This window comes from Podarcis bocagei (assembly GCF_964188305.1).
Source record: "Podarcis bocagei genome assembly, chromosome: 3".
Taxonomy (NCBI): Eukaryota; Metazoa; Chordata; class Lepidosauria; order Squamata; family Lacertidae; genus Podarcis; species Podarcis bocagei.
In genome coordinates this window covers 46698522-46712966 of record NC_138127.1, presented here as the reverse complement: position 1 = coordinate 46712966, position 14445 = coordinate 46698522, and the positions used below count along the sequence as shown (strand labels likewise).

At 42.4% G+C, this 14445-nt stretch overlaps 1 protein-coding gene across 1 annotated transcript; it reads left to right on the top strand.

The window, feature by feature from the left end:
• The first annotated feature begins 1203 nt into the window (after positions 1–1203).
• Positions 1204–13199, top strand: ALDH8A1 (aldehyde dehydrogenase 8 family member A1). Its single transcript, XM_081187741.1, has 7 exons — positions 1204–1439; positions 3892–4039; positions 4327–4482; positions 6280–6429; positions 6859–7115; positions 9789–9950; positions 11809–13199. Exons 1-7 carry the CDS (start codon positions 1302–1304, stop codon positions 12271–12273), a joined length of 1476 nt encoding a protein of 491 aa, XP_081043867.1. The 5' UTR covers positions 1204–1301; the 3' UTR covers positions 12274–13199.
• The last annotated feature ends 1246 nt before the right edge of the window (positions 13200–14445 follow it).

Here is a 14445-nt window from a genome sequence, read left to right as displayed (position 1 = left end):
CTCCCCATGTCATGCACCAGCAAATCTAGTTAAATAAAAATAATCTTCATAGGATTTTTTAAAAGGCCAAAGCACTGTTAGGGAGCCTTCCAAACTGTTTGTTGTGACACATTAGTGTGTCAGCTGCAGTGTGTAGGTGTGTCGCGTGAACGCTCCCTGCGCACCTTCCAGGGCTGGAAAAGGGTTAGTTTAACCTCTGGTTTGCTAGTAAAGCTGAATTACTTTGTCACAAAATTATGCATGTCTAGAAAGTGTGTCACCAACATGAAAAGTTTGGAAAACTCTGATGGGATGTATCACACTTGAAGTTTCATGAAGCTATATAATGTCCAGTTCTGATGAGCTATGTAAGTGTGCTACATAAACTATTCCATCTTCAGCTCAGATGATTTCTCGAAGAGGGAGTGGTCTGGAGACAATGGAATCACTTCATCCTTTGACATTTTACTGAACTTTTAGAGGAAAACTTAGTTTCCTAAAGAAAAACCTGATAGCTTATCAATCAAGTCAAGGGGGAGGGAGATGGTTTCAGGGCCACTGAAAGATTGATTGTATAATTTCCATGTGCATTCAATGCACATAATTCCTAGTCTTTCTTATTTGGAGGTCATAGCATGCTGGATTGCATTACAGTTGTTGTTTTTTTTTAGTCTATTTTGTATTCTTATTGTGCAGATAGCTTAAAATGCAATACATCTGCACAATTTTAACTGAGTAACAGCTAATATATCTGCTTCTAGAGGTAAGTGAAAAACCACTTACAGTGATCTAAATAATTTTGGAACTAGCCTTAAGCCCATGCAGATGAATTAATAAATTTAAAGGGAAAGTTGTGCGTGCTTAATATATACCCAGCTGAATGCCTGCTACAGTAATTTGTTACATATAATAATTATCAGCCTATACATTCCACGCCTGTTTCCTCCTCTCGCATCAAGTAAGCACTGAATCAATCATGTATTTTGTGTAGAGAGGCATTTGGATTTTTTTTCACATGTTGGCTATTGTATGCAAAGTTGTACCAATACCAGTTTTGCACGCTCACCGCTACATGTACATGGTAAAATCATCCTGTGTGGGCATCATAATCTGGAAAACAAACAAGTGAATTGGGCATTATCATCAGCATATGTCCATGGTATCTAGCATTGTCTGAAGAGAGATGGAAATTTCCCATTTGGAGATCCAGTTAACGAAGTTGGAGGGAGGGAGGAGCTCTGGCTTACAAGCATAAATCAATAGATGTGCACTATGAACTGAAAGCTCACTGAAGGTACTCAGATCATGCCAGCGGAGTCACAATGGCCAGCTCAAAGACTCACTTGATTTTGGAGAATTATATAGGAGGCCAATTTATTCCTTGCTCCTCATATTTAGATTCCTATGACCCATCTACAGGAGAAGTTTATTGCAAGGTGCCAGACAGTGGCAGAGAGGAGGTGAGTTCCTGCATAGATTCAACTCCTTTTTCATGATATCAGGGTAATTGCCTGGACAATTAACAAAAATGGTTTACAGCTGATTTTATTTGTTTAACTTTTCCCCAGTATAAAACTAATAGTGAAATTGCCTTAGGTTTTGTGTTATGCTGCTAAATATTTGCAGAGAATGTCTGTCTGGCATTGGTTAATGGTATTGGTTTGAAGCTTTAAAATCTTTGAATCAAAACTCCTTTCCACTAGCTGAAGCCCTCAATGTTCCTACCCAAGTTTAATGCACTTTCCCTTGAAGTTTCTTTTTCTTGATGAGTTGTTTCTCAAACTGGTAAGATGGAAGTGTATCCAATGACAAGGTGAACTGAGAAGGCAATGAATTGCTTGTTACACGACTGTGTTCATGGCCTCTTACACCTAATACATTATTCCTTAAGGCTTTGAAAAGAACTGAGTTAAATCAAAATATCTATTTGTAATGACTGAAGTTGCAAAAAACAAACCCACATATCTGTTTTTTTTCAGTTTCACCTCAACCTTCAGCATTGCCAGTCTATCAAATATTTGCTAAGCACTGATAAGTAATGGTTGAAGTGTAACTAGCTGGGTTTGCTAAAGTTTAAACTTGCTCCCTGAAGCTTTGTGCTTTCCTAGTTTGCTTCTGTATGTAAACAGAAGGGGTGATTTTATATTTGACCAATTATGTTTAGAGAAGAACTTCAAGTAGCCACTTGCATTGACCTGTGGTCCAGCCTTCCCTAAGGCTGTGTCCTCCAGATGTATGTGCACTTAAATAGATGGAGATAGAGGTGTTTGTGTACTCCTTAGGGGAAAAAACTTGCAGTGGGCTCCATTTTTATTTCAAGGTTTGGTAACTGCTATGGAGCACTCTTGTAATCTTTGCTGTAACATCTAAGAGCATTCCTCATGCGGATCAGGGGCCCCACTTTCTGCATTTCCCTGCCAGCGACAGTTAGTGATGAGACTGGGAAAATGCCCAACCTGCTGGCTTCTGTCTGTGTGATGACTAGTCCTAAACCAAGGGTGGGGATCCTATAGTTCCCCAGATGATGATAGACTCCAACTCCTATGAACTCTAACCACTGGCCAGACTGGACTGAGACTTCATGGTAATTGGGGTTCAACAACATCTGGAAGATAACATTTCCTCACCCAAACATCATGACAGGGTTGGTGAGAGTTTGACAACAGCTTTTGGCAAATGTGTAAACTTGACTTTTAGATGACTGTTCAGACCGGCCTGCTGCTTTTTCAGTGCTTGTGTTTTTCATCCACTCCATTGGGTCATCAGTGCTCCTCATATCCATTGAAACCAGATGGGTCTCTGTTGTTCCTGGCTGCTGCTTAGCACAGGAGTTGCTAATCTTTTGGGGCTCATAAGCACATATGCGAACTGGAGAAATGGCTGGTTTCTTGCTATTACCCTTAAAACGAAAGCTCAACAGTGCCACCTAATGTAATAAATTGGAAGATGACATACAGATGGGAAAGTATTGTTCCTAGACAGGGCTAACACAGCCTTCTCCAACTTCGGGTCCCCAGTTAACAAGTCCCATCATTCCCAGCCAGCATGGCCAGTGTCTGAGGATGGTGCAAGTTATAGACCCAACAACATTTGTAGATCTAACGTTGGGCAAGTCAAGCGATAGTCTTGGCAATAGCTTAACTTCTGCTTCTAAAGAAGAGGTGCCTGTCTCACAGCTGCCCAGAAGATAAGTCTAATAGTAGTATTAGTAGTAGTGCCCATCTGACTGGGTTGCCCCAGCCACTCTTGTGTGGCTCTCATCAAACATAGAGCACAATACAGCATCACACACTAAAAGCTTCCCTGAACAGTTGTGATAACTGCTGATTCTGAACACTACTCTCATACATGGCTGGTGGCTGTGGTTGACCTAGGTAGCTAAGAAGCAATCTATATATGCTCCAGAGTAGGGGTGCAATATCTGTGGTCCTCCTGATGTTGTTGGACTCCAACTCCCATCGTCTATGGCCATTGGCCATGCTAGTTGGGACTGATAAAAATCGAAACTCAACAACATCTGAAGGGCCACTCATTCCACATCCCTGCTCTAGAGCCTATTTTTAATACTTATTAATTTCCCCTGTGTATTTCTGCTATGGTTTCCTACTTGGAATGGTGCCCTGGCTTGAAGTGAGTCATGGAAAGGGTGATACAATAAATACATAGGAAGCTGCCTTATGCAGAGTCAAATTATTGATCTTCCTAGCTCAGTATGTCTATACTGACTGTCTGGGTTCCAGATTGGAGTCCATCCCAGCTCTACCTGGAGATGCCAAGGAGTGAACATGGGACCTTCTACATGCAAAACAGGAGCATTTCCCCCCCTTTCCTCATAATTTCTGTTACCATACACTGTGTGTTTTGGTTTTGCTGAACACTACACAAACTGCATGCATTCATTGTCTTTTTAAGGTTGAGGCAGCTGTCATTGCTGCCCAAAATGCTTTCCCAGGCTGGTCGGCCAAAAGCCCCCATGAAAGGTCAAAAATAATGAGCAAGTTGGCAGACCTTATTGAAGAAGATCTGGAGTCATTTGCTCAAGCAGAATCAAAGGATCAAGGTAAAGACAGAAGCCTATTTGGGCTGCGCTTCCAAGTGGTAATAGGGTGAAGGAAATGGTGTTCTCTTTGAGTTTTCACCTTCCTATGTGCTCTTCGTTTTGCATAATCAATACGTAATACTTGAATGCCTCATCAAGTACAAGTGCATGCTTCCCTGCACATTTCTGTAAACTGCTTGCAACTTGTAGTGGTTGCAGTGGGGCTCTGGCTATGAAATCTGGGCAGTTAATTCCTTGCTTAAATAACAAAAGCGTTGTCGTATTTGTTAACTGGTTCTCTGTTTCAGGGAAAACCATTACATTTGCTAGAATGGTGGACATCCCCCGATCTGTATACAATTTCCGTTTCTTTTCGTCATCCATCCTTCACCAGACAGCAGAATGTACACAAATGGACCATGTGGGCTGTATGCATTATACTGAGAGAACACCTGTGGGAATTGGTAAGGCCTATTATGAAGTGTGCTGTTTGCACACGACCCAGCAGTGCTCAGTTGTGACCCTGACACCTTTGTTAGGATCTATTGCGGCCTGAGCCCACTCCAGAATTTACCACCTCAAAGGTTAACGAGGACAACACGAGGAAGGGCCATAGCTCAATGGTCTGAATAAAGTATTTCAGATAACTTAACAAAATAAATCACATTCCAATCTACATCAAGTGATGTCCCAGCATATGTCTACAATTTCCATCCCTTGTTTCTTTGTTTTTACAGTTTTGCACACCATAGATTTTCCAACAAAACACAACATCCCATAACCTTCAATGGAGTATGAAGGTTTTGTAAATGGGAAGAGCAGATAAATTTCATATTTTAAATACAAGCTTTTAATCCCACATTCTGATAAAACGTAACCTACTTTAATTCTACTGTTTTGTAAAATGTGCTTTCTGTTTATGGAATTCCACAGATATGCCGCTAGGTGTCACAATTTTACTTCAGAATTTTAAAATGTTATTATTGCTACTACTACTACTACTACTACTACTACTACTACTATGCCTCAACAAGGTGTTCTCAGCATTATACCTCAACATCCAGGTGTATTGGACAGCTCCTTCCTATGCAAGCTTTGTGGACTCCAGTATATTCAAAATATTAACTTTTGCTGGATCAATCTCAATTTCAAATCTAAGGAAACATTCTGTGTAATTAAGCATTTGCAAGCAACAATGAAAAGTTTAGCTTTCTGTAAGGACCCAGTGATTCCCTCCAACAGTTTAGGAGGTGCCGAAGCACACAAAGCAAGTATGCCATAAATAGACACCAGCAAATGTTTCAATCGCAGCTAATGCCACTCTGCACTAGTCAGTAATTGATATTTAAGTTGTAAAACAGGAGATAACAAAAATTATTCATCTGAGCCTCTCAGCCGGTCTAATATATATATCTATATCCCACATTCAATAAAGTCCTTCCACAAAAAAAGTCTGCCTCTCTATCTTCAAATCTGGACTGCCCTATAAAGTTTGTTTAGTGTGAGCATATGGGTCAAATTTTAACTGGCAGCATATGCTGCCTCTTTCTCTTTGCTAAAATGGTCTGGTCTTGGAAGTCATAACGCTTTTTGCTTACCTTGGATAGAGGACAGAGACGGGTGTAACTGTCTGCACGAAGGCAAGAGTCACACTGCTCTGCCAAGGTAGGATGGCTCAGTCGGTAGAGCATGGGACCCGTAATCTCGGGATCATGGCTTTCAGCCCCACCTTGGGCAAAATATCCTGCATTGCAGGGGACTGAACGAGATGACCCTCGTGGTCCATTCCATCTCTACAATTCTATGATTCTAAAGATGGTTGGATGGTGTTCTTGAAGCTACCAGCATGAGTTTGATCAAACTGCAGGAGGCAGTGGAGGACAGAAGTGCCTGGCGTGCTCTGGTCCATGGGGTCACAAAGAGTCGGACACGACTAAACGACTAAACAACAACAACAAAACACACTTTTCCTACTGGCCCCACCCACCACAGGCTTGTGTCCTCTGGATAGTTGCGCAGAAGGAAATATGACCCTCTGGCTGAAAAAAATTGCCCTCCCCCGACACAGATGAATATTTCCTCTGTAGGCTAGCAGGCGGAATGGGTCCTTGAGGGTAGAGTAGAAGGAAAAACAGCTGAAGCGCATGCAGTGTTCCCATGCTGGGTATTGGGGAAATCTCAACTTTTGTCGAAATGTCAAGACTCCCGTTTTAAACCAATTTATTTTGTTTCTCTCCTTTAAAATAACAATAAAAATAAAGCTGGCTTAATTAGTCCTTGGAATTTGCCACTTTACTTACTGACCTGGAAAATTGCGCCAGCTATTGCGTGTGGAAACACTGTCATTGCCAAACCCAGTGAGATGACATCTGCTACTGCTTGGATGATGTGCAAGCTTCTCAATAAAGCAGGTAATTCCCCAAATGATGTATTAGTATAGGGGTGTCATATTTTCTGTAAATCAATCTGTAAAGTGTCAATACAGTGGTACCTCGGGTTACAGATGCTTCAGGTTACAGACACTTCAGGTTATAAACTCTGCTAACCCAGAAATAGTACCTCTGGTTAGGAACTTTGCTTCAGGATGAGAACAGAAATTGCATGGCGGCGGCAGTGGGAGGCCCCATTAGCTAAAGTGGTACCTCAGGTTAAGAATGGACCTCCAGAACAAATTAAGTTCTTAACCCGAGGTATCACTGTATAGTAATAAAACAGTTAACACATTTGCATCCCAGTGTGTGTATATATTGCTATAGGATGTAGGGTAGTCTTTAAAGTAGCATGCTACCAAGTTTGCAAAGAGAAGGAGTGTTGATGTTTTCTTTATTTCTACCTGCAAGGTATTCCTCCAGGTGTGGTGAACATCATATTTGGGAGTGGTCCAAAAGCTGGAGATGCTCTAGTTTCCCATCCCAAGGTGTCACTGATTTCCTTCACGGGAAGCACTCTCACTGGCCAGCGCATCATTGAAAGGAGTGCTCCGTATTGCAAGAAGCTCTCTCTGGAGCTTGGAGGAAAAAATCCAGCTATCATCTTTGAGGATGCCAACTTAGATGAATGCGTTCCTACTACTGTTAGATCCAGCTTTGCAAATCAGGTATGGAAAATGGGCAGCTCCCTGTCTCTTTTCATACTAAGTTCATTGCTTTGCTTTTGAAACTCCAAAAATGTGCATGCCCTCCCTAACAGAATTTTATCCTGAGGGGGTCATTTTGAACACGGGAACTGATTTCTACAAGGCTATCCCACAAGGGACAAACTGAGTGGACATTGGGACATAAGTGTCAAGTGATAGGAATGAATAAGCAAATGCTAATCCTCTTGATTTATTATTGGCTGGTGCTTTTTCAGCTTCCTCAGAGCATGTTCAGAGAAAATTTGAGTTCTGTTTGAGAATCCCCTCCTAGTCCGTAGATGTGTTGATGCAAGTGCACAGATGGTGTTTCTGACACCCCGTGAGTGTTGGTATTATCTGGTGCCATGCGTATAATTCCACTTGCACATTGGGAACTGTTGTCTAGTTGCCATACCAAGCAAATGCATCTGAGATACTTGAGAATCTGAGGAACATATCAACAGCAGCAAGAAGACGCCCACACCCTGATAGTCCTGTGGCAGGAGGCCACTTGGAGAAATCCCCCTACAGTAGAAGAGTGCTTGGGTATGATAGATGGCAATGAAACATGCATTAACTGCCACCTACACCCCCCAAACCCCCCCCCTCATGTGCAGTGCTGTAGTGCCACTTGGAATCACATATACATGTAAGAGAGTACTTGGCAGAATTAGCAGTGGGAGGCAATGAAAAATTCATTCAGCTACAATCAAAAAGCTGGAGATGCCTCAGTAGAGAATATATGGTCACCAAGGAAGAATTGCTTGGTTGATTTGATTATTTGGTTGGGTAGTCAATTTACTGTTGAATGGGATGCTTGGAGGAGGTGCAACGAGGGTCCCTTGGCTGCACACACAGTTCTGTAGAGCCTATATGCCATTGCAGTGCAAGTGGAACCTAGTTCTTAAATTCCACATTTAGAAACTTGCCAAGGTAAATATTATTGCAAGGTTTTGATTAATTATTTTTATGCCGTAGATCTGCATACACACACACACATTTAAAAAGCCGGGTTATAGAATATAATAGATAAGTGTGTGTGTCCCCCTCACATACAGCACAAATTGTGCGTTGGTTTCACACAGTCCATCATAGTTTTAACAAAATCTTCAATAAATGGTAAGGAATTTGCAGTGATCTCCTCCCATGCACTGTTTGCTTTAGCTCCCTCGTCTGCTGAACGTTGGCTGTCCAGGTGCAGAAGCTTGTTAGTCATTAAGATCCAGAGGGATGGCATTTGTTAACTGAGCATCACAAATTGATCAGATCTGTTTTCCAAGTTGACTAATTGCAAACTTCAGTGGCGTCGCTGTTCAGTAATTATGCAGGAAGCACAGTGTGACATCAATCAGATGACAGGCTTGTGTGGGTAATTTGCTCCAAATTTCCACGCAGAAACGGTTAACACTTTTAAACATCCAGTTACTGTTTTGGAAGCTGCAGCCCTCATCATCTCATTCGCCCCATCCAGCGCTGTGGCCATATAGGCTGCATTCCCACTGTGGAAGGATGTGTGGATCCAGAATTGGCCTCCACAGTCACTTACAGACTCATTGTTAAGACTGTGTTCATGGAAGACTATCTTACCTGGCCATGAATGACCACCAAAGATCTATTTCAAAAGGCTGTCCTCAGCTGATTCAAACATGAAACATCTGTTACTTGATATTGCTTCACTCAGTGGTGTCAGTCAAATGTCTGACGGCCTTTTTACACAAGAGCTGGATATCACTGCTGTTGTGAACAGGCATGTGTGGTGGTGATGGGATGAATAATATTTGCAATGGGAAATAGAGAGGGTGAGGACCAGGACACCCCAGGGAGGGATTTTCCAGAAGAGAATCTGAGTGGGGGAGATCACCCATCAATTCATCCCTGCAAATTCCTCCAAAAGATTACTGCCCCTGCCCCCAATCTGGGTCTGAAATTAGAGGTGAATTTGTAGGGGGGGAAATGTGTGTTTGTGTATATGTGTGTGTGTGTGTGTGTGTAGATTGACAGGAGATAATCAGTAGCTATAAGAGGAGTTAAATATCACTTCTCATAACTAACTATTGTCCCTGTAAGTGACCTTCCTCCCTGTTATCTGGGCAAACATGGAGTTAGGAGCTCACAACTGTTAAGATAGCTAATGTCTATGTGGTACTAGGGGCAAGCAATATAACCACATGCTGATATTTGCACTTGATGGAGTACTGTATTTTTCACTCTATAAGACACAGCAGACCACAAGATGCACCTAGTTTTTGCAGGAGGAAAACAAGAAAAAAAATATTCTGAATTTCAGAAGCCAGAACAGCAAGAGGGATCGCTGTGCAGTGAAAGCAGCAATCCCTCTTGCTGTTCTGGCTTCTGAGATAGCTGTGCAGCCTGCATTTGCTCCATAAGACGCACACACATTTCCCCTTACTTTTTAGGAGGGGAAAAGTGAGTCTTATAGAGCAAAAAATACGGTAATTCCAGGGACTCAGGTAGCATGTGCTGGGGAATGGGGCACTAAGTAACCACACCTACTTTTGTGAACAGCTAGGATCTAGAATCAATCTATATTGAAAGCAGAAGACAAGTATAAATGAATCTGGATTAAGACAAATCACATTTTTCATCTCTGACCGATGTTTTTTCTTCCCTCCTGCCTCTCCATCCTATTACTAGGGTGAAATATGTCTCTGCACCAGCAGAATCTTTGTTCAGAGAAACATTTACAATGAATTCTTGAGGTGGTTTGTGGAAGCTGTCAAAAAGTGGAAAGTTGGAAACCCCTCAGATCCCACAATTGACCAGGGAGCACTGATAAGTAAAGAACATTTAGCAAAGGTAAAGAAAAAGAAAAACCAAGGTTGATTATTTGTGATCAAATAAAGTGCTGTTTTTCTTTCTGGCTTGAGAAGAAAGGACCTCAGGACATGAAGAGAGTGATTTTTTCTCACATCACTGTAAATTCACAGTCATTTTGGGATGGGGAACAGGGCAGAACTTTTAGCTGATTTTGAGGCCCAGTATACCTTACAAAATTTAAGCACTGTAGTTGTTAGAATTGAATGTAAATTCACTCCGAGTAACAAGGAATTAAAAATGTTGCTTCCTCTTGTAAGCTTGTTTTCCAAACATGTTGACAGCAGGATTGAAAATAATATTTCCGATTTCTAAGAGCCAATATCAACTTTTAATGCTCCAAGGGTTTGCGCAGCATTGATTACTATCAACATTATTAGCTAAGTACCTGAAATCCCTAACACTACAACTTTCTTCAGGTGTTACCAAACAACATTCGCAAACAGATGCAGTGCAAATGAGTGCACTAGCTCTATGCCCTTCTAACACATGGAAGGTGACACTCTGAAGCAGGGAGCCTTTTGTGTCTGTGGGGGCCCCTTGCATAACTGGGATTCTGACACAAGAGCTTCAGGTTTTGGACTGTCACCTTCCACAATTTTAGTAGGCGGTAGAAGGAGGTGGAGCTAGGAAGCTTCTCCAAAAGCTGTACTGCCCCTGCCTCATGTGCTTGCTGTTGACATTTAGCAATGCCTGTGAAGTACAAATCACTTGGGAAAAGTCCCATACAGTGGTACCTCGGGTTAATTCGTTCCGGAGGTCCGTTCTTAATCTGAAACGGTTCTTAACCTGAAGCACCACTTTAGCTAATGGGGCCTCCCGCTGCCGCCGCAAAAATTCTGTTCTCAACTTGAATCAAAGTTCTTAACCCGAGGTACTATTTCTGGGTTAGTGGAGTCTGAAACCTGAAGCATATGTAACCCGAGGTACCACTGTATTTGGATTAGACTGGATTACTGCAATGCACCCTATGTGGGGCTTCCCTTGGGCCTGGTCCAGAAGCTCTACCTAGTGCAGAACACAGTGACTAGGGTGCTGGTGGGGGCAGCTGACCAGCAGCGTGCGACACATCGGCTAAAGCACCTGCTCTGGTTTCCCATATCCTGCTGAGCCAGGTTCAAGGGCCTTGTGAGCCAGTGTGGTGTAGTGGTTAAGAGCGGTAGTCACGTAATCTGGGGAACCGGGTTCGCGTCTCCGCTCCTCCACATGCAGCTGCTGGGTGACCTTGGGCCAGTCACACTTCTGTGAAGTCTCTCAGCCCCACTCACCTCACAGAGTGTTTGTTGTGGGGGAGGAAGGAAAAGGAGACTGTTAGCCGCTTTGAGACTCCTGAAGGGGAGTGAAAGGCGGGATATCAAATCCAAACTCTTCTTCTTCTTGTGTTTCCCTGGACACCTTGAGTCCAGGCTGTCTTAACCACTGCTTGAGCCCTTATACCCCGGCCAATCACTGGAGTCTGGAGGTGCACAGTTAGTTGTCCCCCTGACTGGCCTCAACCAGATGTCAGGGGCATTTAGTGTCAGTGGTCCCATGCTGTGGAACCATCTTCCAGCAGAGATTTGGCAGGCATCCTCACTTTTGACTTTCAGGAGCCTCCTGAAGACTTTTTTTTTAACACCAAAAGGCCTTCAGAGCTGTTGAAACCTTTCACAACTACCACATTATGCTTTTAAAGTTTTCTAAAAGCATTTCTTTTGTGTGCACTGCCCTGATATTTTATGAGGGTGCCTTAGAAATACTTTATACCTATAAATAAACAAAATATTTCTGTAGCCAATCTGTGGATAATTGGAAATTGCAACCCTTTCAAAAATTGATTTGTTGCTGTTGCTCCTCATAGGTAAAGAACTACATCAAAAAAGCAGAGTCTGAAGGGGGTAAAATTCTCTGTGGAGAGGGGATCGATACTTTGACTCCTCCAACAAGAAACCGGAATGGGTATTTCATGCTTCCGACGGTCATTACTGAAATTGCCGATGACTCAAGTTGCATGCAGGACGAGATCTTTGGTCCTGTAACCTGTGTCACAGTGTTTGACACGGAAGAGGAAGTCATCAGGAGAGCGAATGGGGTCAAATACGGACTGGCAGCCACTGTCTGGTCAAGGGATGTGGGGCGGGTTCATCGTGTTGCTAAGAAACTCCAGTGTGGATTGGTGTGGACCAACTGTTGGCTTATCAGGGACTTGAATTTGCCCTTTGGCGGCATGAAAGCCTCAGGGGTAGGCAGAGAAGGAGCAAAGGATTCCTATGAGTTTTTCACTGAGGTGAAAACGATTACTATAAAACACACTGAGATGCACTGATGAAAAATATTCCACATCAGAATAAACAAACACTGTGGTTTTTTTCCTGTGCCTGTCTTTGAAATAGATAAGACAGATTTGCTTACAATGTGCCCTGAAAGCCATAATTTATACTGTAATTGCACTGATGGTATAAGTTCACTGGCTAGTTGTCTGCCTGCCTGCTTCCCATGGAGAAAAGCAGGGGTGCAAGTTAAAAGCTTGTAGCTGGAATGTGGGCACTTTTTAGAACCGAGTGCTCATTTTGGGGTGATGGGGTCTGCAAAATGCCTGTGCTTGCAGCTGCATACTCATCATACATTTAAAGCATGTTACTTCCCCCAAGAATCCTGGGAACAAAGCAACTTGTTAAGGGTGCTGCGGACAGTATTGGAGCTCTGTGAGGGGCAAACTTCAGTTAGCCGTATACCTTGTGTTAAACAATGTGCTTTAAATGTATGGTGTGGATGAAGCCAGAGTGCCTTTGTCCCAGCTTTGCAAAAGTCTCCGCTCATATTAAACCTGCCGTCACCTGGTCTGCTCCCTGAGTCATTTGGTTGGAGAATAGGAAGACCAGAAGGTTCACATGGGCAGCTGAAGGACACCTCCAGTGTGCTGTTGCTGCACCCACGGGTGCCAAAGTTAGCAACTTCTAGCTTACTGAACAGGACCAAAATGACAAATTCAAATGGAAATTCGAGAAATTATAACCTTATAACCTTTTCAAATGGAAATTCCTTCTGTGAGCTTTAGAAATAGGGAAAACAATGATTGTTTCAGATATAGCTTCCATTTACATCCATATGAGGGCAGCAGAGTGTGTTGTTTGTTCCCCCCTTGTGAATTGCTTAGGTTTAATATATTTTGATGTACTGGTACTTCAGAAATACATTTCTTCTGTGATGCTTTTTTTTTACCATTAATAAAATCACTCAAAATGGAACAAACCCATAAAGAAAAAAATATTCATTTTTTAAAAATGGAAAAAGGATTCAGTTGGAAGAAAACCATCCATGTTTTTGAGCTTTGAAGAGTAGAAAACTACCATAGTTTGACTCTATTTCACTGCCCATGGTGAAATCTTAGTGTTAAATTATGGAGAGTGAAAGGGATTCATTATACTGGACCTATGAGATGCAGTCTGATAACTGTAAAGATCTTGTAGTTTTCCATTCCTGGGGCAATGGAATTTTTCAAAAACCTTCTTTGCTGCCAGCTGTCCTGTCTGGTGAAAGACATCATGTAGTCATCATGAGGATTTTGTTTAATCGTTTTTATGTAAGTCTGAAGAGTCAGCCCATCTGTTAAATCTTACAGATGGAAATCAACTCGGATCTGATTATTCCACTCCTGCTGGTTGACTTTCTCCTGCCCCCAGACGAGACGTGTATGTCATCTTGCAATGATTTTAATTGGCTCTGGCCAGGCTGGGATGTTGCAGAATTTTCTCCTCATTTAAAGACTTAGATTATCAACAATTGAAGCATGCTTTTTTGGGAAGATAGAGGTGGTCATCATCATGGGTCTGTATTTGTGGCATGTTTGAGAACATTTGATTTTCCAAATTCCAGCCAATTGATGTTCAAGACTTTCAGCAAAGCTACACAGAGAACTGTGATAAATACAAAATGCTCAGCTAGTATCAGTTGTAGCAACCAGTCCTATTGCTTGTACCCCAAATATATGGTCTGAATTAATTGCATCGCATGTTAGTGCAGCTGCGCTCCAGATGTTGTGAATTCCATTTCGCATTATCTCTGACCATCGGCCATACTGACTGGAGCTCACTGGAATTGTAGTCCAAAACATTTGGAGGGCAGCAGGTAGGGGGATGCTGTATTAAAATCAACAATCCATGTGCAAATGTCCAGTGCAAAGATCGGAGATATGTTTTGTAGTGGTGTGCAACTGCAGATATTCCTCTTCACCCCTTGTGGCGATCACACAGGGCCCCTGGATGTTTGACGGTCTATTGACCCTGTGCCACCACTGTAATTGCGTTCTTCGCTGCCACCAACCCGTTTCTCACGGGTACACACGGAGTCCAGTCAGTTGGTAACATTAACAAATAATCAAGTTTATTTATAGGCATGAACAAGCTTATGGTTTCAGTTAATTTTTCTTGGCAGTTTCTTAATCTTAGTTCCTTAACTGTCTTATTTGTTCCTAACAACTTCAAACTGATTATCCCAA